Source organism: Narcine bancroftii, chromosome 11 (genome assembly GCF_036971445.1).
Source record: "Narcine bancroftii isolate sNarBan1 chromosome 11, sNarBan1.hap1, whole genome shotgun sequence".
Classification (NCBI taxonomy): Eukaryota; Metazoa; Chordata; class Chondrichthyes; order Torpediniformes; family Narcinidae; genus Narcine; species Narcine bancroftii.
Window position 1 is genome coordinate 34,142,719 of NC_091479.1, and position 27,987 is coordinate 34,170,705.

At 45.1% G+C, this 27,987-nt stretch overlaps 1 protein-coding gene across 1 annotated transcript; it reads left to right on the forward strand.

Annotated features, from left to right (window-relative positions):
- Window positions 1–14,867: 14,867 nt before the first annotated feature.
- Window positions 14,868–27,551, forward strand: LOC138745204 (uncharacterized). The gene is made up of 7 exons (XM_069902264.1): window positions 14,868–14,982; window positions 16,479–16,553; window positions 16,637–16,749; window positions 19,451–19,514; window positions 21,372–21,529; window positions 23,568–23,828; window positions 24,229–27,551. The coding sequence occupies exons 1-7, from the start codon at window positions 14,868–14,870 to the stop codon at window positions 24,604–24,606; spliced, it is 1,164 nt and encodes a 387-aa protein (XP_069758365.1). The 3' UTR covers window positions 24,607–27,551.
- Window positions 27,552–27,987: the final 436 nt, after the last annotated feature.

A 27,987-nucleotide genomic window follows, 5' to 3' on the forward strand; every position in this document is an offset into this window, starting at 1 on the left:
ATTAGGAACCATTTAGCACTCACTCGTATCCCAGGTCTGATACCTGACACCCTTTTAGCCAGTTTTGACCAAGTCTCTAGCAATCCACAGCCTGGTGTGAGTTCCTTGACTGCTTTGTCCAGAAGCCCACAGCCTGCGTGGGTTCCTCTCTTCAAGTCACCAACAACCTGCCACCTATGTGGGTCTTTCAGCTGCAGAACCCCCCACTGGTCTGCTGCCTTGGTCACTGACCCATGGATTGAATCCTCTGCTTCTGAGATGTTGGTGGGGTGTGGTCTTTCTGTTTTCTGGTGCCCTGCACTAGTCGTCCGCTTCCCCAGAGTTCACGGTGGCGAAGAAATCTAACAAATCTAAATAAAAAAAAAATTAACTAAGAGGAGAATCTCACATGTCTAGAGGGATGGAAAGGGCATTATTACAAATTGAAGCCTGATATTTGAATATTCAGGTGCCAAATTTGCAAAAGCATAGAGTATATATTTCTCAAGCGAAATGTAATTTTTTCCAAAGGAATACAACTTTGAATTTTTGCATGTCATCTTGGCATCCCTAAAAATATATGGGATTTCCAAGTAAGTTCTATACATGTCCTCATCACCGCTAACGTTAATTTAACAAATTTCAATTGATATATTAATAGATTTAATTTGGTCCTTGTTCCTTCCATATTTCTTAATAAAAATAAGGTCAGATTCTGTGGAAAAACATCTCCTATAACTTGTTCCATAAATATTGTAATTCTCCCCAAAAAGATCTTGCATTAGGACAAAGATAAGTTGAATGCAAGAAAGTTGCGATATCTTCACCACACCTTAAACATTGATGTGATAAATCTGATTTTATTCTATTCAATTTCACTGGTGTAAGAAGTAACTGTAGAAGAAAAACTAGTTGTGAATTCCTTCCTCACTGCTGCAGTGTGGAACTTTGGTCAATAGATCCAAAATGCTGCATTGAAGTGAATTAATACAACTCCCCTGGATCACGTGATCAAGAGAGCAAAAATAAATTATGAAAGTAAGCTTGCGGCAAATATAAAAACCGACAGCAAAAGATTTTATAAATATGTCAAGAGGAAAAGATTGGTGAAATCCAGAGTAGGTCCCTTGCAGTCAGAATCAGGGGAATATATAATGGGGTGTAAGGAAATGGCAGACCAATTAAATTCTTACTTTCATTCTGTTTTCACAAGAGAGGATACAAATAACCTCCCAAGGATGTTGGGAAACATAGAGACTAATGCAAGGGAGGAACTGAAAGAAATCAGTATCTCTAAGGACATGGTCTTGGGGAAATTGATGGGATTGAAGGCAGATAAATCCCAAGGACCTGATAATCTACATCGTAGGGTACTCAAGGAAGTGGCCATTCAGATAGCAGATGCTTTAAGAATTATTTTCCAGAACTCGATAGACTCAGGATCAGTACCCATGGATTGGAGGATAGCTAATGTTACCCCACTATTTAAAAAGGGGGGTAGAGAAAAAGCAGGGAATTATAGGCCGGTGAGGCTTACATCAGTAGTGGGCAAAATGATGGAATCCATTATTAAGGATGTAATAGCGGAGCATATGACTAGCAGAGAAGGGATCGGACAGAGTCAAAATGGATTTACAAAAGGAAAATCGTGCTTGACAAATCTATTGGAATTCTTTGAGATGGTGACAGGTAAAATAGATGGGGGAGAGCCAGTGGATGTGGTGTACCTGGACTTCCAAAAGGCCTTCGATAAGGTCCCGCATAAACGACTGGCTTACAAAATCAAGGCTCATGGGATTGGGGGAAAAGTATTGATGTGGATTGAGAACTGGCTGGCAGGTAGAAGACAGAGAGTTGGGATAAATGGCTCATTTTCTGAGTGACAGGCGGTGACCAGTGGGGTGTCACAGGGATCTGAACTGGGACCCCAGCTGTTCACAATTTACATTAATGATCTGGATGAGGGGATTTGATGTAATATCTCCAAATTTGCAGATGACACTAAGCTAGGAGGGGTTGTGTGCACGGAAGTGTGAGTCAGGAAGCTCCAGTGTGATATGGATAAATTGAGGGACTGGGCAGATACATGGCAAATGCACTACAATGTGGATAAATGTGAGGTTATCCATTTTGGTAATACAAACCGGAGGGCAGATTACTATTTGAATGGCAATAGATTAAGAGATGGGGAAGTGCAGAGAGACCTAGGGGTACTTGGACACCAGTCTCTGAAGGCGAGAATGCAGGTACAGCAGGCGGTTAAAAAGGCAAATGGTATGTGGCCTTCATATCAAGAGGGTTTGAGTATAGGAAAAAGGATACCTTACTGCAGCTGTACAGGGCCTTGGTGAGACCACACCTGGAGTATTGTGTGCAGTTTTGGTCACCTTATCTAAGGAAGGATGTTCTTGCAATGGAGGGAGTGCAGAGGCGATTCACCAGGCTGATACCTGGAATGGCAGGAATGACTTATGAGGAAAGATTGTGCAAATTGGGATTGTACTCGCTGGAGTTTAGAAGATTGAGAGGGGATCTCATAGAGACATAAAATTCTGGCAAGACTGGACAGAATGGATGCAGATGGGATGTTTCCAATTGTGGGAAAATCCAGAACCCGGGGCCATGGTTTGAGGATAATAGGCAAACCATTTAGGACCGAGATGAGGAGGAATTTCTTTACCCAGAGGGTGGTGAATCTGTGGAATTCATTGCCACAGAGGGCAGTAGAGGCAGGTTCATTAAATATATTTAGGAGGGAATTAGATCTATTTCTTCAGTATAAGGGTATTAAAGGTTACGGAGAGAAGGCGGGGACGGGGTATTGAACTTTAAGATCAGCCATGATCTCGTTGAATGGCGGAGCAGGCTCGAAGGGTCGAATGACCTACTCCTGCTCCTATCTTCTATGTTTCTATGTTTCTATTGCCAAATCAGTTTCCTGAGGAGGTTTTCAAATCCAATAGCCTGAGTCACCTGACTCCAGGTGCAGCTTTAAGATAAAATCCTTGCTGACATCTGCTACATGACTGATGTAAAAACAATTATACTGAACTAATTTATGTCTTGCATTGAGATCCTGATATGGACCTCCCCATATTTGCCAATCAATTACAATATTCAGATCCATTTCCCACCTTTGTCTCAACTTATGAACTTCTCATTTAAAAGTTCCTACTTGTAATAAAGAGGACATCATCAAATAATTTTTTTTAACAATTCCTCTTTATAAGGAATTTCTATTTCAGTACAACATGGTTGGTCCCTACTTATCCTTCAAATATGCTCTTAGTATAAAACGCAAAGCTTACCAGATTCATGTAAAACAGCAATAATTACAGTAATACTAAAGCAAGGGAAAGATCCACTCACACCAGCGTCATATAGACCAATATCTTTACTTAACACAGATTATAAGAAAATAGCTAAATTATTAGCAAATAGATTAGCAGAGTATGTACCGAAAATGGTAAATCTAGACCAAACTGGATTTATCAAAAAAAGACGCACAACAGACAATATTTGTAAATTTATTAACTTAATTCATGCAGTAGAAGGGAATAAAGCACCAACAGTAGCAGTTGCTTTAGACGCAGAGAAGGCCTTTGACAGAGGAGAATGGAATTATTTGTTCAAAGTATTGCAAAAATTCAGTTTACCGGAGAAGTATATTAATTGGATTAAAGCATTATATAAGGGACCATTAGTGAAAATGACAGTAAATGGACATGTATCAAAGCAATTTAACTTAAGCAGGTCAACACGACAGGGATGCCCACTATCACCTTTATTGTTTGCGTTAGCTATAGAACCACTAGCAGAATTGATAAGAACAGAAAATAATATAAAAGGGATAAAAATAAAAGACAAGGAATATAAAATCAGTCTATTTGCGGATGATGTTATAGTGTACTTAACAGAACCAGAACTATCAATAAAAGAATTATATAAGAAATTGAAGGAATATGGAGAAGTGTCGGGTTACAAGATCAACGTAAATAAAAGTGAAGCAATGCCTATGAATGATGCGGATTTCTCAAAATTTAAGAAAGAATCACCATTTAGGTGGCAAATGCAAGCAATAAGATACCTAGGTGTACAAATAAACAAAAATCTCGGCCAACTATATAAACTCAATTATTATCCAATACTGAAAAAATTACAGGATGATTTAGAGCATTGGAAAGATTTACCATTAACACTAATAGGAAGGATAAACTGTATTAAAATGAACATTTTTCCAAGGATATTATACCTATTTCAGGCATTGCCAATACAACTGACAGAGAAATTCTTCAAGGAGTTAAAGAAAATAATAAGGAAATTTTTATGGAAAGGGGGGAAACCGAGGATAGCACTAGATAAATTAATGGAATGGTATAAACAAGGAGGCTTACAACTGTCAAACTTTAAAAATTATTATAGAGCCGCATAATTAAGATACCTATCAGATTTTTATCAAACAAGGGAAAAGCCAGATTGGACTAGATTAGAATTAGATAAAATAGGGGAAAAGACACCTGAACACATATTTATAAATGGGATGAAAAATTGGTACAACATAGAAGTTCTCCAGTATTACATCATCTACTCAATATTTGGAAGAAGATTCATGTAGAAAGAAATAATACAAATTATCAATTACCAAAACTAATATTGATGCAAAACAAGTTACTCCTTTTTACAATAGATAACCTTTCCTTTAGAGAATGGGAGAAAAAAGGGATTAAAAGAATAGAAAATTGTTTTTCAGGAAATAGATTATTATCCTTTGAACAAATGAAAGATAAATACAATATAACTCAAGATACAGCACTGGCATATTACCAATTGAGATCCTACTTGAAGGATAAATTAGGAAGCAGTTTGAGTTTGCCAGAGGGAAGTAACTTTGAATATGTGATTACAGCTACAATGATAATCAAAAGATTTATAACAAATATGTATATTAAACTGCAAGAAAAGGGGAATGAAGAAACAAATGGTAAAACTAAACAAAAATGGGAACAGGATTTAAATATAAAGATAAAAAAGGAAACATGGGAGAAGTTATGCTCTGGAACGATGAGAAATACAATAAATATGAGGTTACGTATGATACAATATAACTGGATACACAGGCTATACATTACACCTCAAAAGTTAAATAAATGGGACCCAACAGTATCTGATAGATGTTTTCAATGTAAAAAAGAAATGGGAACAACAATTCATGCAATCTGGACATGTGAAAAAGTAGAAAAATTTTGGGAAGATCTCAATCAGATATTAAATAAAATAACAGAAAACAATATGCCAAAGAATCCAGAGATCTTTCTCCTAAGTAACATAAAAAACAAAGAATTTGGAATTGATTTGGAGGATGCACAAAAAAGATTTGTTAAGATAGCGCTAGCCGTAGCAAAAAAATGTATTATGTCAACCTGGAAATTGGAAGATAATTTGAAAATACAACAATGGTATATAGAAATGAATAAATGTATTCCATTAGAAAAAATAACATATAGTTTAAGAAATAATATTGAAATATTCGAACAAATATGGGAGCCTTATATTAAACACAATAGCGAAAACCTACTGGGGACAATCACTACCTAAGTTAACGGAAGGAAAAGGAAATGAAAAGAATGGACTCAGTGGAATTTTTGGTGTATTTTTATTGAATGACAACATTGTCTGACTGGTTTAATGTATCCTAGATTTTATACCTTAAATGGACGGGAGGGGGGAGGTGGGGAGTGTGGGAGGGGAGGAGGGAGGGGGGTGAGAAAATGACATTGTATATGTGTGAAAAGGAAAAAATGTGTATCATGGTTAATGTGATTTATGGTGTGAAAGATAAAAAATTATATAAAAAAAATGCTCTTAGTTGGAAATAGCAAAAAAGATTGCGATGAGTTATATGATATTTATTTCTCAGTTGCTCAAATGACATTAATTGACCCCTTTCATAACAATCTTCAACATTTATAATCCCCTTACGAAACCAGCTATCCAGCAATTGATGATCCTGAAGATACGAGGATACGAGGATTTTGAATCAAAGCCATTCTGGGTGATGTACATCCACTTACACCAATTACATCATTTATTTTATTCCATATATTAATCAAATGTTTCAACAATTGTGTATCTTTATCACCAACCATTAATTTTGATTCCCACTTGTACATAAATTCTTCTGCTTTTCCCTCTCCTATTTTATTTGATTCTATTTTATCCCTTTCAAAAAAAGAAGCCTCATTTGAGCTGCTCCATAACAATTTTTAAAATGAGGAAGCTGCAGTCCTCTCAATGCAGAATTTGCATTGGGTTACTTGTAACATGGGATTCAATCGGAAATGGGTTCACGTGACATAAAACCACGATGCAGAATGTTTTCTAAGAATGGAATACAAGAGGAGGTTTGTCTAGGTCTCCAGCAGGATATAGATCACAAGATATAGGAGCAGAAGTAGACCCGTCGAGTCTGTTCCACCATTCTTCCACTCAGCCCCACTGCCCAGCTCTCTCCCCATTACCATTAATTCCTTGACGTATCAAATACCTGTTAATCTCTGCCTTAAATACACCCAATGACCTCACGTGGGTTTTACGACGCACTGACAAAATAATTTTTTCCACATTTGTTTTAAATTGACACCCTTTTATCCTGAAATTATGCTCTCCTGTCCTAGAATCTCCTACCAATGGAAACATCTTTGCCATATGTACTCTGTCCAAGCCTTCCAGCATTTGAAATGCCTCTGAGGTCCCCCTTATCCTTCTGTACTCCAACTAGTACAGTCGAAGAGTCGACAATTGTTCCTCATACACTAACCCTTTCATTCCTGATATCATTCCAGTAAGTCATCTCTGACCTTCTCCAACACCAGCACATCTTTTCTCAAATACAGCACCCAAAACTCTAATTCTGATTGAATGGAAAGGGAATTCTCCAACGACACAAACACAACAGTGAAATGATATTATGTCTTGTTGATATTTACCACTCGGGAAGGTTCTTGTTGTGTTGTTCAGGGAAGCATTAGTGTTTTTGTGACTCAATGTACCAGCATCTGAAGTTTGTTATCTTTTCATAAAAGCTTGATAGCTTTAGCATGGAGCAGAGCTGAACCAGGTCTTTGCAGGTATTTAAGGGAGTGTGTTGGCAGGGTTTGTTCTGGACCAACAATCTCACCAAATGACTCTGCTTGAAATCAAGATTCAAACCATTTTGAGCAATACAACAGGAATTGTTCAACAAGAGCCTGGTGTTCCCTGAGGAGTTTTCTTTCAATAGTGGAAATTATTTTTTTAAGCCCGTTAATCTTCCTGATACAGATGTTTGTATTTAACTTTCAGGTTGCTATCTGTTGTAAACTTGGAGGCCTTTAATGGGGTGAGTGGGTGGAGTCTTTGCTTTAACCAAGCAGTTCTCTTGCAATTTTCCAGCTGTTGGATGCGATTCAGTTGCTTGCAAGTTTAGCAAGTGGGATTTTGATGTGAAATTGCAACTCACAGCGTCATTTTTGTGTTTGAAAATGCCAATGTGAAAATTTTAACTTTAGTCTTCTTGGTTTGCTCAAGTTTACAGAGGAAACGTTGGGTGAAGCTGAGAAGACAGAGTTGGATGCCCATTTGGCGTATCGGCTGGGCAAAGCAGAAAGCACAAAATGAGGGGCTGAAAAAATAATGAAGCACACTGAAGTGCCGTTGAACCAAACCCAGGTAAAGAATTTAATTTTGTGCAGCGTACTTAAGAGACCAAACGATTTAGGCTTTTCGTGGTGCCCTATTTAAATGAACAAAATCTGATTAGAATAGAAGTTTATGGAATGTTTGGAAGTTGCCACAAAAAAATGGAGCATATAAATTAGATGTTGTAATTAAGATAAATGAACAATTCAATGAGCCTGGTGTCACAGTATCTGCCTCCCTCTACTGTACATCACCGTTAAACCTTCTCCCCAATATGAACCTGATGTCAAAGTATCTGACACTGTTAATCGTACATCAATGTTAAACCTTCTCACGAATGTGAATCCTGTCTCAAAGTTTCTGCCTCAGTCTATCGTACATCAACATTAAACTTTCTCCCCCCTGTGAACCTTGTGTAATAGAATCTGCCTCAGTGTACCGTCCATCACCGTTAAACCTTCTCCCCACTGTGAACCTGGTGTCACGGTATATATCTCAATTTACAGTATATCACCGTTAAAACTTCTCCCCAATGTGAACCTGGCGTCACAGTATCTGCCTCAGTCTACCGTACATCACCGTTAAACCTTCTCAATACCGTGAACTTGGTGTCACAGTATTGATCTCAGTCTATCGTATATCACTGATAAACCTCCTCCCCACTGTGCACCCGATGTCACGGTATCCATCTCAATTTACCGTACATCACTGTTAAACGTTCTCCCCAATGTGAACATGATGTCACAGTATCTGACACAGTTTATAGTAAATCACTGTTAAACCTTCTTACTACTGTGGAATCCATCTCACATTTTCTACCTCATTCTACCGTTCATAAACATTAAGCCTTTTCCTCCTGTGAACCTGGTGTTAAAGTATCTGCCTCAGTTTAAAGCATATCACCATTAAGCCTTCTTACTGCCCTGAACTCAGCGTCACAGTATATCCCAACGTCTACAGTACTTTACCGTTAAAACGTCTCCCCACTCTGAACCTGGTGTCGCAGTATCTCATACAGTTTATTGTACATGACTGATAAACCGTGTTAATGTTCTGAAACCATTGTCTCAGTATCTCTCATCAGTCTACCATACATCATCGTTAAACATTTACACATCTGTGAACGGGTGTCACTGTATCTGACACAGTTTATCGTACATTGCTGTTAAACCTTTTCACTGCTGTGAACCCAACGTCACAGTAACTGTCTCAGTCTACCGGACATCATCGTTGAACCTTATCCCCACTGTGCACCTGGTGTCACATTATCTACCTCAACATACGGTATATCACCATTAAACCTCCGCCCCACTGTGAACCTGGTGTCACTGTATCTGCCTCAGTCTACCATACAACACCGTTAAGCATTATCCCCATTGTGCACCTGGTATCACATGATCTACATCAACATACCGTGCATCACCATTAAACCTTATTCCCATGTGAACCTGGTGTCACAGTATCTGCCTCAGTCTACAGTACATCACCATTAAACCTGATCCCCACTTTACTCCTGGTGTCAAATTATCTACCTCAACATACCGTATATCACTGTTAAACGTTCTCCCCCTGTGAACCTGGTGCCACAGTATCTGACACAGTTCATAGTATATCACTGTTAAACCTTCTAACAAATGTGAATCCTACTATAAAATAATGCTCCCCTTCTAAGTCTCGCTGTATTCGAATCCCACCTATTTTAAAAATTCCCAAAAAAAGAGAAAAATCAATCCCTAAACAAGCTACTCAAGAGTAGTAGCCCCCTAAAAATCTGGGTGTGGTGAAATCCACAAGTGGCAGGTGACTAAAGGACTCAGTGTCACCCACCCCCAGTCAGACTTTCACAAAGTACTGAAACAAAAACATTCAACCCATTGATTCCAGTCCCAATGATTGTTCCGGATCTTCAATATCGAGAAGACTTTGCGTCAATTCAACTTTTTTCCATTCTTTCCATATTTTCCAATCTTCCCATTTCCATTCCCATTGACCCTTCCCTTCGGTGACAATGGTGACGATCACCCATTTCCTCGAACATCTGGCAATGAATTAGCAAATATTAAAGCATCTTGGTCATTTTCAAAAAACTGAGATTGAAAATTCCCATAAAAATCTTTCAATACAGCCGCATAACGAAAAGCAAATTTATATCCCTTTCGCCACAATACTTCTTAGGCTGAATTAAATTCTCGGTCTCTTCTGATAATTTCTTGACTCAGATCTGCATTAAAAAAAACCCTATTATTTTGAACCATCAGTGGAGCCTGATTTTGCCGTGTTTTCTGCACCGCCAATCGGAGGATCATCTCTCTGTCTTGATATTTAAAACAGCGAATCTAAACTGCTTGTGGTAATTGGCCTGGAAACGGTTTCTTCCTTAACACTCTGTTCGGTCGATCTAATTCCAGTCCATCCGGAACGAATTACCTGCCCTACACTTCTGGGATCCATTTCTTCAAAACCTTCACCGGATCCGAACCTTCCATATCTTCCGGAAGACCTACTATCTTAACATTATTTCTACGACTTTGGTTTTCTAATGAGTCAAACTTCTTCAATAATTCCTTCTTCTGAATCCCCCAATCTACAAAAGGATCTTCCACTTTTTCCATTTTTTTCTCTATTACGCTCCACTTGACTCTTGCATTCAAGAAAGCCTCCTCAATCTTTTTATAATGATCTTGCACAGTATCCACTGATCGTGTCCATCTCATAATATCATTCTTAACGACATTAATATCTTGCTTCATGAAAGTTATTTCTTCACACACAGTGTTCATTTGATTTTTCATTTCCGAAAATCTGATGAGTCATCTGCATTGACATATTTGACATATCTTCCATGAGCTGAGCAATCCCTTCCAGAATTGGAAACACAGAATCCAGTCCAGGATCCATCACCTCCCTTTGAGACCGACCTTCTTTTGCCGCAGTCCCCAGTTCTTCAAATTCTAATGAAGTTGAGCATCTTCTTCCTCCATAGCAATAGGTCATCTTCCGGTGCTGCTGCAGGTCTGGACATCATTTTGATCCTCCACTATTCTAAAGTCTATAAACAGTATTTTTAATCACTTTTACAACTTTTAAAATCAAGCATTTAATATTCTAACTGGGGAAGGGTGGAACCACACATCTACCCTCTGCGCCATCTTGTCACAGTATCTGACATAGTTTATAGTAAATCACTGTTAAACCTTCACATTACTGTGAATGCTGTCTCTCAGCTTCTGCCTCACTCTACCGTTCATCAACGTTAAACCTTCTCCCCCTGTTTACTTGGTGTTAAAGTATCAGCCTAAGTTTACCACACATCACCATTAAACCTTCTCCCCATTGTGAGACCAGTTTTACTGTATCTGCCACAGTTTATCGTACATCACTATTATATCTTCTCACTACTGTGAACTCGGTGCTACAAAGCCTGCCAGTCTACCGTATATCACCAGTAAACCTTCTCCTCAATGTGAGCCTGGTGTTACTGTATCTGCCACAGTTTAGTGTACATCATCATGAAAAATTCTCCCCAATATGAAGCTGGTGTCACTGTATTCGCCAAAGGTTATCGTACAGCTGTGTTAAACATTTTCCCCACTATGAACCCGAAAAACAGTAACTGTCTCAGTTTCCCATACAACACCAATAAAGCATTTTTTCCCACTGTGAGCCCAGTATCAACGTATCTACGTAGTCTCCTGTACATCACCATTAACTTCCTCCCCACTGTAAACCAGGATTCACAGTATCTGCCACAGTTATTGTACATCATTTTTAAACTTTCTCACCACTGTAAACTTGGAGTCACCTGGAGTCACAGAATCTGCCTTATTCTACCATACATCTCTGTTAAACCTTCTCAGTACTGTGAACACAGTGTCACAGTATTTGCCAAAGTTCACTGTACATCACCGTTAAACATTCTCCCCACGTTGACCCATTTTTCACTGTTTTTGCCACCATTTATCATACATCACAGTTCAGCCTTCTCCCCGCTGTAAACTTGGAGTCACAGTATATTCCACAGTTTATTGTACATCACTGATATACCTTCTCCTCGTTTTGAATGCGGTGTCACCATATCTGCGTCAGTCTTCCGTACATCACCATAAACTTCTCCCCAATGTGAAACTGGTGTCACTTTATCTGCCACAGTTAATATTACATCACCGTAAAACCTTCTTCCAACTGTGTACCTGGTATCATAGTATCTGCCACAGCTTATCATGCATTACTGTTAAACCTTCTCACTACTGAAAACTTTGTGTCACAGTATCTGCCGAAGTCTACTGTATATCACCGTTAAATATTCTCCCAACCGTGAACCTGGTGTCACAGTTTATCGTACATTACTGTTAAACCCGCTGGATAAGCTCCAGATAGCAAAAGAGGAGTTCTCGCATCAGCAGGAACTGGCGATCATTCATCGCTCCGACAGTCCTTGGGCCTCGCCGCTCCACCTGGTCCCAAAAGCCTCCGATGGCTGGCGCCCGTGCGGAGATTATCGACGGCTTAATGACACGGCAGTACCTGACCGTTGCCTCATCCCTCACATTCAGGACTTTATGGCCAATCTGCATGGTGTGAGAGTATTCTCCAAGATCGATCTGGTGTGCGTGTATCATCAAATCCCATTGCACCCCGACGACATCCCCAAAATGGCCATCATCACCCCCTTCGTCTTGTTCGAATTTTTATGCATGCCTTTCAGGCTCAAGAACCCGCCCAGACCTTCCAGCACCTCATGGATACGGTGCGCAGGGATTTGAATTTCGTGTTCATTTATCTGGATGACATTCTTGTCGCCAGCAGAGACTGGGCACAGCACAAGTCTCACCTGTACACCCTCTTCTCCCGACTGGCCGAATTCAGCCTAATGATCAGCCCGGCCAAATACCAGTTTTGTGCAGAAGAAAATTTGGATGGGATGAAACTAATCCAGAATCCATTGCACAAGATTGGAAAAATTAGATTGAGCGACTTCATATACTTGGAAGTTTTGACGTCAACAGACTTTGGAGTGGCCACATTTGGTCAGTTACACCATTTTTCTGATGTAAGTGAAGTTGGTTTTGATCCTGTCAGTTACTGAGTCCTGTGAAGTAACCAAGTGCGAGTAGATAGTGGATTTGTATTGGGAAAAGCCAGAATGGCTCGATTAAAGTCAGTCACCAGACCTTGAATGGAATTGACTGCTGCTATTATGGCGAGCAAAATGGACGCTATGTTAAGAAGAGAATTCCAGATGGAGTTAGCAGATCCTGTGTTTTGGACTGATAGAACATCAGTGCTTAAATATATTAATAATGAAATCATGAGGTTTCATCTCTTTGTGACTAACAGAGAGAATGAAAACCTGGACAACAACAAATGGCAGATTTACCACAGGACAGAGTTTCACCTGATGAATTCCCATTTACATCCATGGAAGTTGATTATTTTGGTCCTTTGCAAGTAAAGTGAGGACGAAGTGTTGAAAAACGATATGGAGTTATTTTCACGTGTTTGACTATGAGAGCAATTCATATTGAAGTAGCGTCATTGTCTGATACAGACTTTTTTATTAATGTTGTTTGGCGTTTTATTCCTAGACGTGGTCAAGTAAAATAATTATGTTCTGATAATGGATCTAACTTTACAGGAGCTCAACTAGAATTATGAAAAGTTATTCAAAATTGTAATCAACATCAAATTCCTGATGCATTATTTCAGAAAGAAGTTAATTGGATATTTAATCCACCCATAGTTATGGGTGTGGTACGGGTAAGGGTTAGTTGGTTGTGGAGAACGTTTACAAAGGTCTGTACTGGGCAGTACTGGGCAGCAATGCTTAATGTTGTAATGGATGCGGAAGCTCTGGGAAGGGGTAAGGGAGGGACTGGCCAGGAAGTCTGCAGATGCTGGGGCCGAGGGCAATGCACAAACATGCTGTGGAAACTCATGGATAGTTTTGTGAGGAGCAGGTCCTGCATCACGAGTCAAATTGAGTATTTCGAGGAGGTGTCAAAGGAAATAGATGAAGGTCAAGGTCTGTATGTGCTGCACGTGGATTTTAGTAAGGTGCTTGACAAGGTCGTCACAGTGGCCTCATTCAGAAGGTCAGGAGGCATGGGATCCATGGAGCCTTGGCTGTGTGGATTCAGAATTGGCTTGTCTGCAGTAAAGAGAGGGTAGTAGTAGATGGAACAATGACTAGTGGCGCTTCAAAGGGATCTGCTCTGGGACCCCTGCTCTTTGTGATTTTTATGAATGATGATGGGAGTGGAAGGGTGGGTACGTCAGGGGATGACACAGAGGTAGAGATGTTGTAGACAGTGTAGAAGGTTGTCATAGGTCATCCAGTTTGCAGAGAACTGACAGATGGAGTTGAATCCTGTAAATACAGATGTACTTAAACAAGCAACTGGTACAGGTTTATTTCCAGAGTCATTTTCAAGGGCACGAATAAAAGTTATTCCAAAGAAGGTTGGAGACCCATTAAAATTAGCTTCATATAGTCCAATATTTTTATTGAATGCGGATTACAAGATCGTGAGCGCAGAGCACTTGGTTAATGGCAGGATTATGAACAGTGTGCAGGATAGAGAAATATTTAGATCCTGCTCCATAAATCACTCAAGGCTGCTGTGCAAATTGAGAAGGAGTTTAAGATGGTGTATTGTGTGCTGGCCTTCAGGAGTCAGGGAATTGAGTTCAAGAACTGAGAGGTAATGTTGCAGATGTATGAAATTCTAGTCAGACCACACTTGGAATATTGTGTGCATTCCTGGGGCGAGAATACCAGTGGACGTCTAAATAAGGTGAGACGAGGGAACTTTAGACAAGATGTGAGGGGGATATTTTATTCACACAGAATGTAGTGGGTGACTGGAATGCATTGCCAGGGGTAGTAGTGGAGGCTGGTCCACAAAAGGCATGAAAAAGATTTTAATATAGGGACAGGAATAAAAGAAAAACAGAAGGTACTGGTGAGAGGGTGGGAAGAGTAATATTGTTGTGGGGTAGGTTCAGATGGGTCAGCTGACGGGACTCGACTGATCCATCCATGATTTGTCCAGCATCTTGCTGCCATGTCGTGGTGAACCAGGGTGTTGACTGATGGAGACACAGTACTCTGAGGTCTGCAGATATAGATTGTGGTTTTCTCCATAACACACTTCCTCAGGTAAAGCAGAGGAAGGGAAAGGCCCTAGTGTGCAGGGGTAGGGAGAGGGGTGATGGGGGAAGAGTTGGGGCCCTCCAAAGTCATCATGATCAGGCCACGGAAACAGCATCTTTATCACTCGTATTTCTCTTCCCAGGAGAAGGAGCGATCTCAGAGACAAGACACGAGTCCAGAAGAACATTGCATCCCAGCTGAACAGAGGACGGACAACATCATGATGGCCTGAACCCCTCCCCTTCTCCCTCTGGCCCTGCCAACTCCATTCCCCACCTCTTCCATATTCCTTCACGCACGTCCCCCTCCCATTTCTCCCCTACCTCTCCTCCATTACAACCCCCTCCCGCTCACCTTCCCCTTCACCTACCTTCACACCTATGCCCTAAACTCAGCCCTCCTCCCTTCGCCTCCCCTTCCACTCACCTTTCCCCCTCCCCTTCGCCTCCTACCTTTCCCCTCCTTCCCTTCCCCTCCCCTTCCCTTCTAACCCCTAACAGGGGAAGGAGGGACAGGGGAAGGGGGTAGGAGAAAGGGGGTAGTGAGAGGGTAGGGGTAGGTAATGGGGTAGTGGTAGGGGGTGCGTGTATGGGTTAGGGTTAGGGGAAGGGTGTAGGTGTAGAGGATAGGGGTAGGGTTTAGTTTAAGGTTGGGGAAGGTGGGTAGAATTAAGATAAGGGTCATGGACAGGTAGAGGTACAGTTAGGTTTAGGGTTAGGAGATGTGGGCTCGGGTTAGGTCGAGGTTTAGGGTTAGGTTTAGAGTTCGGGGAAGTGGGCTTGTGTTAGGTTTAGGGGAAGGGGGTAGGAGTAGGAGGTAGGGGTGGGGTGTGAGTTGGGGTTTGGGGAAGGTGGGAAGAATTAGGGTTGGGTTTAGGGGACAGTGTAAGGATAGGGTTAGGGGACAGGGTGGAAATAAGAGTTAGGGTTGGGGATGTGGTGTAGTGTTTAAGGGTATCGGTAGTGTTAACGTTAAGGTTAGGGTTTGTTAGGGGTTAGGGTTAGGTTGGGGAGGGGAGCGTGGGCGGCGAGCGGGGCACAGGAAATGGGGAGGTGATGAGGGAGGGGAATGGGCAGGGAAATGAAGAGGGGTATGGTGCAGAGGAAATGGGAGGTGAATGTAGGAAGGCACCCCTTCCCCCACATTATCCCTGCCTCCTCTCCTCCTTCCAGAGGAAGCCGGACTTCATTCCGGCCAGAACCTCCCTGTAGTTTCAGAGCCTCTGTTTCAGGAAGTGCCTTCGACGCTTGCCGCTGGACAGACATCTTGTCTCTTGATTCATTCTATACCGTTGATATTAAATTTAAAAATGGTTTGGTCTTTTAAAGCTTGAACTCAAAAGGCTGGTCCAGATAGACAACACAGAAACAGGCCCTTCGGCCCCACTCTCCTGCTGGCTGTGCTGTTGTAATCAGTCCATATTCCTCTCCACCTTTTCATTCTTAGCTCCCATCAAGCTCATGTTGCCTTGTCAATCTCACGGCCTGTGGGAAGAAGCTATTTCCCTCCCTGGCTTCTCTGCTTTTATTCCTCCATATCTCCTTCCTGATGGTAGGGGGACAAAGATGCTCTTTGCTGGATATCTGGGAGTCTATTTCCAGAGCCCATCCATGCAAAAAATTCAGGGGTCCCTTGCCTTGAGGTTCCACCCATGTTGCCTCTCCCTCAGCATTCTCTCATCAGAACACAACTGCACCGTCCGTCCCCTCCTCTCCCAGGTCTCAGTATCCCCCTGACAATTCCGGTGAGCTGCCATGTCTACACCTGCCCCACCTGCTATCAAATGCCCTGCATCCTCCTTCCCCGTTGGTTTCCTCCTGTTATCAGGCATCAGGATGGACCCCACCCTGTTGAAACTACCCGTATTCTTACTGATCTCTCTGAGCCTCTGCCCTCCATCCCGGGGTCTTGGTTGTCTTGTGGTGATGGTGGAGAACAAAGTACCAACTCAAGGAGATGGGGAGCAGTAAGGAGACCCCCAGTTCCAGGAGACAGGGAGAACCACGGAGATGCCCAACTCTGTCAATCCGGTAGAACCTGGTCATCAGGTGCAAGGAGCTCTTGGTACTGCTGCACGTGAGGCAGGTGTGGCCCATCCACACACCTCCACCCTGTCAATTCCCAAAACACATTGTCCTAGTCAGCAGGACTTTGCCCCATCACCTTCATGGGAATGGTTGCATCGACAAACACTATTGACCACAGGGCCATCAGGCAGTGGTCAGCATGGAATTCCTGCTGACACAGAGACTAGGACTTGATGAGATATTGCAGGGTGGTCCCCTGAGCAGAGCATCCAGAGACAGACATGCAGAACTGCTGGAAGACCAGAATCTCCGTGAAAGATGCCCTTTGGTCTGCCTGAAACCCAGATAAGAGAAGCAAACACTAGAAGCCCAAAGCAAAGGGAGGAAGGTTTAGGGGCAATATCAGGGGTACTTGTTTTTACACAGAGTTGTGGGTGCCAGGAATGCCTTGCCAGGAGTGGTGATGAAGGCTGAAATATTAGCAGCATTTAAAGGCTTCTTGGACACATGAATGAAGGAAACATAGAAGATAGGAGCAGGAGTAGGTCATTCGACCCTTCGAGCCTGCTCCGCCATTTAACAAGATCATGGCTGATCTTAAAGTTCAGTACCCCGTCCCCGCCTTCTCTCCGTAACCATTAATACCCTTATACTGAAGAAATATATCTAATTCCCTCTTAAATATATTTAATGATCCTGCCTCTACTGCACTCTGTGGCAATGAATTCCACAGATTCACCACCCTCTGGGTAAAGAAATTCCTCTTCATCTCGGTCCTAAATGGTTTGCCTATTATCCTCAAACCATGGCCCCGGGTTCTGGATTTTCCCATAATTGGAAATATCCAATCTGCATCCATTCTGTCCAGTCCTGCCAGAATTTTATATGTCTCTATGAGATTCCCTCTCAATCTTCTAAACTCCAGCGAGTACAATCCCAATTTGCGCAATCTTTCCTCACAAGTCATTCCTGCCATTCCAGGTATCAGCCTGGTGAATTGCCTCTGCACTCTCTCCATTGCAAGAATGGAGGGTTATGAAGGAGGAAGGGTCTAGTTTTTATTTTGCTTGGAATTGATAGGTCAGCGCAATATCGAGGTCCGAAGGGCATAACTGTTCGACGTTAACCTGCTGGTCATTTAGCACATGGAGATGTGGGTGAGGGAACGCTGCCCACCGGCCTATTCCAGGTTGCTGAGAGATGCACTGAGGCTTGGCGCAGCCAACACGAGGGCGCTGTGGGGAAGGACTCTAATCCTCCGGGTCTCGAGGGGCGGAGACTAAGGGGAACCCCTTCAACCACAGAGTGCAGGGAGTAACCACAAGGTGTCAAAGTGGTGGAATGATGTTAAACAGAGAACATGTGCAGTGAAGAGAATATAGGCATGCAACACGAGGATGAGAAAAGACATGGAACAGTTGTCCTCTTGGTCAATAATTTTAGAAAATTTAATTTTGGGGTGATAAAGAGAAAAGCCCGAACTCAGTCACCTTTGTTTCATGAGGTACATTCTCCTATCCAGGAAAGCTCCTCTGTACCCGTTCAAATTTAACCCGAGGAAACTGTATTCATGGTGGAAACTTCTGCAAACACACAACGGGACCTACGCACAGAGAGACAAATGATACACGTGCAGTCCCTCCCAAAAAAGAAATAAATTCTGTTGAATCAATAGCAGAGTCATGGAGTCTTTGTCTGAGCCGGTCATCCATTATTCTCCATTCTCACTGCTCGCAGGAAGAATCAGTTTCTGGGCCTGGTGCTACTGGCTCCGATATTCCTCGACCTCTTTCCTGATGAGAAGAGCTGCCAAATGCTGTGGGCAGGTGGAAGGGATCCTCAACGACATTGACAATGAACCCGGTTTATCCCATTGATATTTGGGGTGGGTGGGTTGGGGGGAGAGAGTCCCCATGATCCTATCTGCCACTCGTGGTCCTGCCAATCACTTTAAAAAAATATTTATAAACTTAAAACCACAACAAATTCACACAATTAATAATAATGCTCATCTAATGTGTGGCATCTATAAAAGAAAGAATAAAGAAACCACCCCCCACCCCCATCCACAATATGCTACCCCCTCCCACTTCTCTCTTCAACAGAAGTGTCTGCTACAGTGGTGACCTCAGCAGGACCCAGCCCTTCAGTTGGACGTGAAGATCACGGTCCAGGCGGCTCTTCAGATGGTTTGGTTGAAGCTGTCAATGTTCTGGATGTCGCAGCCACACGTGGGGTTCAAACAGGCCAAGGACCAGTTCCACCTCCAAGAGATCACCGCTGATGACATCCATTACTCCTCCATGATGTTCTTGCTCATCAGGACATGGTAGCAAGGCTCATCGACTTCTGACATCAGCCTCCCGAGCAAGGCAAATAGGATGCCCTCAAGGAGCTCTTCACCCGCACCTTCAGGACACGCCTTCATCCTCCACCTCATTCTGTTCCTGCTCTCACTGTCGCATGGCCCAGACAGTCATCCCAACATGAGTCCCTTCAAGCTATTTCTTTTCAGCTCTCACCAAATGCCCTGGACCCACTTTTCAGGAACTCTTCCCTCTTCCTCCCTATGTCATTGGTATCTCCATGTGCCACAAACTCTGTCCCCTTTTAGGATGTCTTGGACACCAGCAGCAACACCCCAGACACTGGCACCAGGGAGGCACCACCTGGAAAAGGTCCAGGGTCCTAGTCCAACAGTCTTTTTCCTGAGCATCCAGGCAGCAGAAAAATATCAATGGTTGCTCAAAGCAAAATCCTCATTGCGGTGCCCACCAACAAGTTGAGGCACAAAGTTTTGTGTGTGTTTTGGGTTACTGGTGCCAACATATTCCCCATCTCACCCTGTCCCTCCATCTACTGTACAATGTTGCCCAGAAAAAAAAAACTCTCCGCTTCATTGATGACCTGAACAACAAATGGCTTCTTAAATGGTAAAACACGCTGTTGAACACCACTGCCACTGACCACAAGCACCCCCCAACCCCTCAAAACTGGAAGACCCTTTGAATGACTTGTCTCTGCAATGAAGACAATGGTCTAGTGGAGCCTCGAGCAAAAGAGGCAAGGTCGCCGAGTCCCACACAGCTTCTGGTTCAATTCCCTCCTGGAAGCTGCCTCCCGCAACTCCCCATCTGAGTGTCAGATGGTCGCCTGCTTACCACAGAGAACCAGATGGCAGCAGAGACAGTCACACTCCAGCCACACCTCCCAACATGTGATGGGTTCAATCTGCGGATGCCACTCATAGCGGACCGAAGAAGTGGTACATGGCAGACCGCACAGAGGCCGGGCCCGAAGGGCTGAGCCACTTGCAAGAACAGATCATGTCCTGTCCGAAAGTGACAGCCTCCCACTTGAATGACCCCGAGAAGAGCTTGGCACCATGGCCTGGGGCAAACCGTTCAACACCCTCGATGCTGGACAGCAGGAAAAAGCTTGGTTTACTGACGGCTCCGGCTGGTGGAGGTGCGAAAAACAACGGTGTAAAGTGGGAGCGCTCCAGCCCACCACAGATAAAGTACTGACACAAGAGGGTGAGGTGGAGGGGAGAGCCAACTGTCCAAGCTGGCAGCTGTGGCACTGATCCGAAAAGGGACAACCAGGCGGGCCCAGGAGCCTCTTTTCCGATCAGTGCAACAGGATTTCTGGGCTGTGCCAAACAGCACGTCAGTGTGGATGGGTCGGCGTCAGGAGACAGGGAGGCAGATCCATGGCTGCCTGCTCTGAGGACAACAGCACTGGCAGATCTTCTGAGAGGTGGAACAACAAAAGAATAGTCAGGGTCCACCACGTGGATGGACACACCTCCAGGAAAACCGCTGAAGCTGACGCAATGCCACTGTGGACTGAGCTGCTCAAATATGCTCTGCCACTATTTTCCCCAAGCAGAGAGACCCCGGAGCCTTGGCAGCATTGGTGCATCATAAATGTGGGCATATGGGGGCACTATGATGGACAGAGGATCTGGGGGTCTCATGATGTTGCAAGAACTGTGATGGCCAAATGCCCTATTTGTCAGCAATTAAAACCAAGGGCCACATTCGCTGGGGTTCGGGAGCTGGCCAAGTCTGATAAATTGACCATATCAGGCCTCTCCCCTGCCAAAATAAAAAGTGATATGTTCTCACGATGGTCAGCACATAGTCGGATGTCCTGCCAGCGGGCCGACCAAGCACCATTTAAGCGTGCTCCATATGTGGAATATCCTATCGGGTAACGTCTGACCAGCAATGGGTGGTGATGCCAAGTATTTGGGGCCACCTGCATATCCCCTACCACCCACAGGCATCCAAGATCAATGAGTGAATGAATGACCTGTTCAAGGTATCGTATGTGACAAGTTGATTGTCAAGTCTTCTCTCCACGAGTGGTTGCAAGTGTATCGATTAATCCGGCGAGTTTGTGTCTGTGTGTGTCTTTTACTCCTCATGCGACTTCACTACATGTCAATAAAAGACAACTGTGTTCAAATTCGCCACCCTTGGGAACACTCGAATCTGTTTCACACACATAATAATTGGTGCAGTGAGCAGGGTCCTTCGAGTTCCGACTGAACACAGCTGCAGTGGAGTTGCTTTGGAATCGGGACAGGAAATCGAGTGCAGGCAGGGAGAACAAGATCTGCGGGTGGACTGACGAGAGTGCAGGGTTTGGGAGCTTGGGAAGCATGCTGGCGGACCACGGCAAACTGGTAGACTGGTCCAAGCTCCTGGATCCACATCTTGAGAAAATAGGTCACCACGTGTGGTCCCACTTCAAGAAGTCGGGGTTCCCAAAATCTAAGGGGAATCAGAGGGTGCCTTTTGGCTGCCAGTGTTTCTCCTGAGAAACCAATGTGAGATCATAGAAAGGAAAGATTTGGAGAGGGCCCAGGAAAATAAGGAGATAAAGGTGGTCCAGCAGCGCTGCTGTGCACTGCAGGAGGCAGCGCAGACTCCCCCAACCTGAGCCACTGATGTCGAGATGAGAGGGACAGAGGTAGCCAACAGGCATGCCAATCAAGGTCTGACTCCTCCCCCACACTCCCAGTGAGTGAGTTTGTACTGGCCATGGAGCGATTAGCCGAGGCCATTTGCCAGGATTCAGGCATTAAAGGTTTCAGAACAGGCCAGGAAGAGCATGAAATCAATTTATTTGCAGAAGTTGTTCTGATATATCTGACAGACCCGACACACTCATTGCCCAAGTTGTGCTCCACCCTGGAGGACTATGGGGAGATCTCTGGGTATGTTCTTTTGGGATATGTGCAAAATCATGTCACTTAGGAAGGGGGATTAGAGTCAATGTCAAGAAAATAGTCAACAAATGTGGAGGCAAAATGGGATCAAATATCTAGGAGTTAGAATAGATAACAATGAGTAATTTAGACCAGCTGAATTATTCTCCCCTTGCTTGGGGAAATTGAGGAGGATTTAAATGGTTGGATGTCCCTGCCCATTACACTAGTGGTGTCACAGAGAGGGGAGGTGTCACAGAGGGGGGAGATGATGACACAGAGGGGGTGATGATGTCACTGCATGGGGCAGCCATAGCTGAGTCGTGCCATGGCACAGCAACAAGAGAAAGATGCCTCTCCTGGAAGGGGATTCTGGCCCACGTGTCGGAGTAGGACGCTGTCTCATCCCAGGGACCCTCTGATCAACAGGGTTGTGTTTGGAAGCACCCTGCGCCCATGGGTGAGATAAAGAGCCTGTTACAGGCTCCCCTACTGGGACAGAGCCTCCTCTGGCACCATCCTTCACCCAGTGTGGGCGGAGAGAATGGAGGCTGCATTTAATCCCCTCTCCCCATCCTGAGTGCAGGGCACTTTATGAGGCAGCTGGAGGGGACTGGGGACGGTAGAACAATGGCATGTGAGGGGATACAGGGATGGGGTCTGTAGGAGTGAAGGAGAGAACAAAGGAACGGGGTAGCACCACAGGCTAATGTCAAGGGAGATTGGATCAGAGATAGGGGACATAGGGTTGAGCTGGGGGGATGGGGTGCGAGCGGACGGAAAGCACTGGGGAAACCATGGGGGTGGTGTTGGGTGGGGGATGAGAGTGTGGTAGAGGAATCGGGGCAGAGGAGAGTGTGAGGTGTCTGAGAGAGAAGAGAAGTTGTGAGGGGATGGAAGGCAGACCTTTCAACAGAAATGGGACAGAGCTCCCCCTCCACCTGGAATGGGATCTGTCCACTGAGAGACAGGACCGCTCCTCCACCCGCCCCCCCGTCCCCGTGGTTACAAGATCCCTTCCACCCTTGCATACACCCCCACACCCCCCCAACCGGGATAGGATTCTTTCCCCCAGTGGACCTGGATCAAGGTGCTAGAAAGTGTTTCTGCTGCGGCGGACCCAACAGCGTTGAGCGGTGAAGAGTGGGTCTATCTCCGCACCACCTGCTCCCTCAGGCGACAAGGTCTCGCTTGCATCATGGAAGATCACGGTGTTGCTGAGCTTCTGGGAATGTGGAGGGCTTCTGCTAAACCCATGGTGGGGTTCAGAGTGGTTCATCTCCCCAGGACGTGCTGAAGGTCAAGGATGACCCAATCCTCCCATGGAGGGAGGGTCGTAGACAAAGTGAACGGCTGAGGAACTGGCCTCAGTCTGAGGAGAGTGATCAAAGAGGGACCTGGGGTGGCAATATTTCTACTGAGAGGCTGGAACAAACCACCAGAGGATCAATTCTGACATTTAGGTGACCCTTGGAAGGGAGTTAGAGGGAGGGGTAGAGACTAACTTGGTCAGCAAGGCTGGGCTGGGATAAATGACCTGTTGTGTACCCTCTGGGTGTGTAAATGCTGCTGCTTCTGCCCCAGAGGACATGGCAATAAGGTCACAACAGAGGTGGTCACACCGTGTCATGGACCCAACGTCCCCAAGGTGGTGTCCTGCACAGATGATAAAATCATCGACAATGGATCTTTCGGTGTGGTGTACCAGGCAAGGCTGGTGGACTCCGGAGAGCTGATTGCCATCAAGAAGATCTTGCAGGACAAGAGATTCAAGGTGAGGGGGAGGAGCAGATGTGTGGAAATGGAAAACCCTGATATTTAACTTTAGGGCCTACAGCACGTTCACAGGCCCTTGCAACACATGAGCCCGTTTCACACAATTACACCCAATTGACAAACACCCCAAACACATTTTTGAAGGGTGGCTGGAAAGAGGAACATCTGACAGAGACCAAGGCAGCCATGGGGTTTGGAAACAGAGAAAGTCACACAAACCCACAACAGCACCCCCCTCCCCACACACACACACACACACACACACAAACTCCCTTGGAGTTCCCCACTTCTGACCTCTTGACGAATCTCCTCCCCGCCTCCCCCCTCAACTTGGACAAGTCGCCCCTCAGGGCCCCAACCCATCGCCCAGCCTTGCTGATGTTCCTCTCTCGCCATAGAACCGCAAACTGCAGATCGTGCGAAAGTTGGATCACACCATCATCGTCCCTCTTCTCAACTTCTACTCCTCTGTAGTCAAGATCCACCTGCACCCACCCAACCCCCACTCTGATGCATATCATTTGCTGCTACCTTCCCCATTCCTTCAATCGATCTGTCTCGCTGCAGCCTCTCTGTTGCCTCCATCCTGCCCCTCTGACCAGTGCCGACTCTTTGATGCTGGTTGCCCTGCTCCTCACCCATTAACTCATGACCTCTTGCCATTTCAACTCCAGACAGCAGCAGCCAAGACCACAAGACAAGGTCACCAAATTCGGCCACTCAGCCCCTCGAGTCTGTTTCCCCAATTCATTTCACGAATGTATTTTCCCCCATAACTCACTTCCCCAGAACCTTTTGGTGCCCTTCCAAATCAACGCCTGCTCTGAATCGTCCCAACAACTCAGCCTCCACATGTTCGACCCCAGCCAACACCCGACTGCAAACATTTCTCATCTCGAAACGTCAATGGTTTTTCTCTCCCGGTGAATCTTTGCCTCACGAGGGAGGGAGGTCAGAGCTGCACATTTTGTGCAGTCTCACCAGAAGCCGAATGATGGGACAGCGGATGGGTCCACTACGGCCTGTTGACGCTCTGCTCGCTGAGCCCTTGGATTCATGCCATGTTGTGTTGAGCAGTGGGGGAAGCAGGCCAACAGAGAGCAGGAGGGGCTGGCACTCCAGTTGGGAGAGGCACGGGGTGTTGGAGGGTAAATCCAGCTGACATGTTTGTATTGTGTCCAAGAGAAAGAGGAGGTTTATTTGAATCTGGGTCTGGACTATGTTCCCGAGACGGTTCACTACATGGGCCAGCACTTCAACAAGGCCAAGCAGCCCATTCCCATGATCTACATCAAGGTGGTTGTGTGTCTGCGTGGTCAAGTTGTCTACTGGGGCAAGCTTGGATGGTGGTGTTGGAGGATATGAAGGAGTTTACTGGCTGAGTCTCGCTGGGGACTGGATATCTATGAAGGGTGCATGAGGGTCTCAATGGGTATTGGTGAGGAGAGAAAGGGTAGTGAGGGGAGAGGGGTGGAGAGGATGATGAGGATGGATGTTGATTGGCAGGGAGGGGCCTTTCACCCACCTCCCCTTACCCTCAGGATTCAGACCCGGCAAGTGTGGAGGCAGAGTGGGTCATGTTATATCGTTGTGTTGCCAGATGTTCATGTACCAGCTGTAGCAGAGCATGGCCTACTTCCATCCTCAGGGGGTTTTCCATTGAGACATCAAGCCCCAGAAGATGCTGGTAGATCCCGAGATGGCCTTCTTATTGCTCCTTTATTTCGGCAGATAGATCTACCCGTGTCTGCCCGTTCACCACCTCAACGCAGTCCTGATCCCTCTCCCCAACACGGCCTTGTCCCCTCCCCACCAGCTCTCACCCCTCCCCCACCAGCTCTCTCCCCTCCTCCCTCTCCCAACTTTCCCCTTCCACAGCTTAATAACTTATTCTAAATAAGATTGTGGGGGGCTTAGATGGAATGAACAGCCAGAAACCTTTGCTAAAGTGTCAGGTGCAAATCTCAGAGAGCATCCGCTTCAGGTGAGGGGAGATTTTTTTTATGCAGAGAGTTGTGAGAGCTTTGAATGCGTGACCGGAGAAAGTGGTAGTGGTTGGTAGAATAGGTACATATAAAAGTCTCTGAGACGAGCATGTGGATGTAAGGGAACAGAATTTTTACATGATAGAGGAATTTGGGGATATGGCGAGAAGGCAGGGTAGGTCGAGTTAGGTCATAAATTAGATCAGCCATGATCATATTGAATGGCGGAGCAGGCTCGATAGGCCAGTTTTGTCCTACTCCTGTTCCCACTTCCTATGTTCCTATGGGTGTGGTACAGGTAAAGGTTGTGGAGAACATTTACAAAGGTCAGTACAGCCTTTATGGGCCAAAGGGCCTGTACTGGGCAGCAATGCTTGATGTTCTAATGGACGTGGAAGCTCTGGGAAGGGGTAAGGGAGGGACTGGCCAGGACGTCTGCAGATGCTAGGGCCGAGGGCAATGCCCAAACATGCTGGGCAAACTCATGGATAGTTTTGTGAGGAGCAGGTCCTGCTTCACGAGTCAAATTCAGTTTTTCGACGAGGTGTCAAAGGAAATAGATGAAGGTCAAGGTCTGTATGTGCTGCACGAGGATTTTAGTAAGGTGCTTGACAAGGTCCCCATGGTGGCCTCATTCAGAATGTCCGGAGGCATGGGATCCATGGAGCCTTTGCTGTGTGGATTCAGAATTGGCTTGTCTGCAGAAAACAGAGGGTAGAAGTAGATGGAACAATGACTAGTGGCTCTCCAAAGGGATCTGCTCTGGGACCCCTGCTCTTTGTGATTTTTATGAATGATGATGGGAGTGGAAGAGTGGGTACGTCAGGGGATGACACAGAGGTAGAGATGTTGTAGACAGTGTAGAAGGTTGTCATAGGTCATCCAGTTCGCAGAGAAGTTACAGATGGAGTTCAATCCTGTAAATCAGATGTACTTAAAGAAGCAACTGGTCCAAGTTTATTTCCAGAGTCATTTTCAAGGGCACGAATAACAGTTATTCCAAAGAAGGTTGGAGACCCATTAAAAGTTGCTTCATATAGACCAATATCTTTATTGAATGCGGATTACAAGAATGTGTGGGCAGAGCACTTGGTTAATGGCAGGATTATGAATAGTGTGCAGGACAGAGAAATATTTAGATCCTGCTCCATAAATCACTCAAGGTTGCTGTGCAAATTGAGAGGGAGTTTAAGATGGTGTATTGTGTGCTGGCCTTCAGGAGTCAGGGGATTGAGTTCAAAAACAGAGAGGTAACATTGCAGATGTATAAAATTCTAGTCATGCCACACTTGGAATATTGTGTGCATTCCTGGGTCGAGAATACCAGAGGACGTCTAAATAAGGTGAGCTGAGGGAACTTTAGGCAAGACGTGAGGGGTACATTTTACTCACACAGAATGTAGTGGGTGGCTGGAATGCATTGCCGGGGTAGTAGCGGAGGCTGGTCCAAAAAAGGCATGAAAAGGATTTTAATATGGACAGGAATTAAAGAAAAATGGAGCGTACTGGTGTGAGGGAGGGGAGGGTAACATTGTTGTGGGGTAGGTTCAGATGGATCAGCTGAATGGTCTCGACTGACCCATCCATGATTGTCTAGCATCTTGCTGCCATATCGTGGAGAACCAGGGTGTTGCCTGATGGAGACATGTTGCTCTGAGCTCTGCAGAGAGAGATCGTGGTTTTCGCCAAAACACACTTCCTCAGGTAAAGCAGAGGAAGGTGAAAGGCTCCAGTGTTCAGGGGTAGGGGGGATGATGGGGGAAGGGTTGGGACCCTCCAAAGTCATTGTGATCAGGCCTCAGAGACAGTATCTCTATCACTCGTATTTCTCTTCCCAGGAGAAGGAGTGATCTCAGAGACAAGACACGAGTCCAGAAGAACCTCGCATCCCAGCTGAACAGAGGACGGACAACATCATGATGGCCTGAATCCCTCCCCTTCTTCTCCCTCTGGCCTTGCCAACCCCATTCCCTGCCTCTTCCATGTCCCTTCACCCACTTCCCATCTTCTCCTCTACCCCTCCTCCATCCCAACCCTCTCCCGCTTACCTTCCCCTTCCTCTGCCCTCACAACTATGCCCTAACCCCAGCCCTCCACCCTTCACCTCCCCCTTCCCCTCTCCCCTTCCCTTCCCCTTACCCCCTCCCCTTCCCCTCCCCCTTCCCCTCCCCT

What these genes read in the sequence shown, in the direction of transcription:
- LOC138745204 (XM_069902264.1), top strand. Translation starts at nt 14,868, where the DNA reads ATGGGGGAAGAGTTGGGGCCCTCCAAAGTCATCATGATCAGGCCACGG. An exon ending in GTATCCCCCTGACAATTCCG is followed by an intron (nt 16,554 to 16,636) that starts GTGAGCTGCCAT and finishes TCCTGTTATCAG; the next exon opens with GCATCAGGATGGACCCCACC. An exon ending in TGCAGGACAAGAGATTCAAG is followed by an intron (nt 23,829 to 24,228) that starts GTGAGGGGGAGG and finishes CTCTCGCCATAG; the next exon opens with AACCGCAAACTGCAGATCGT.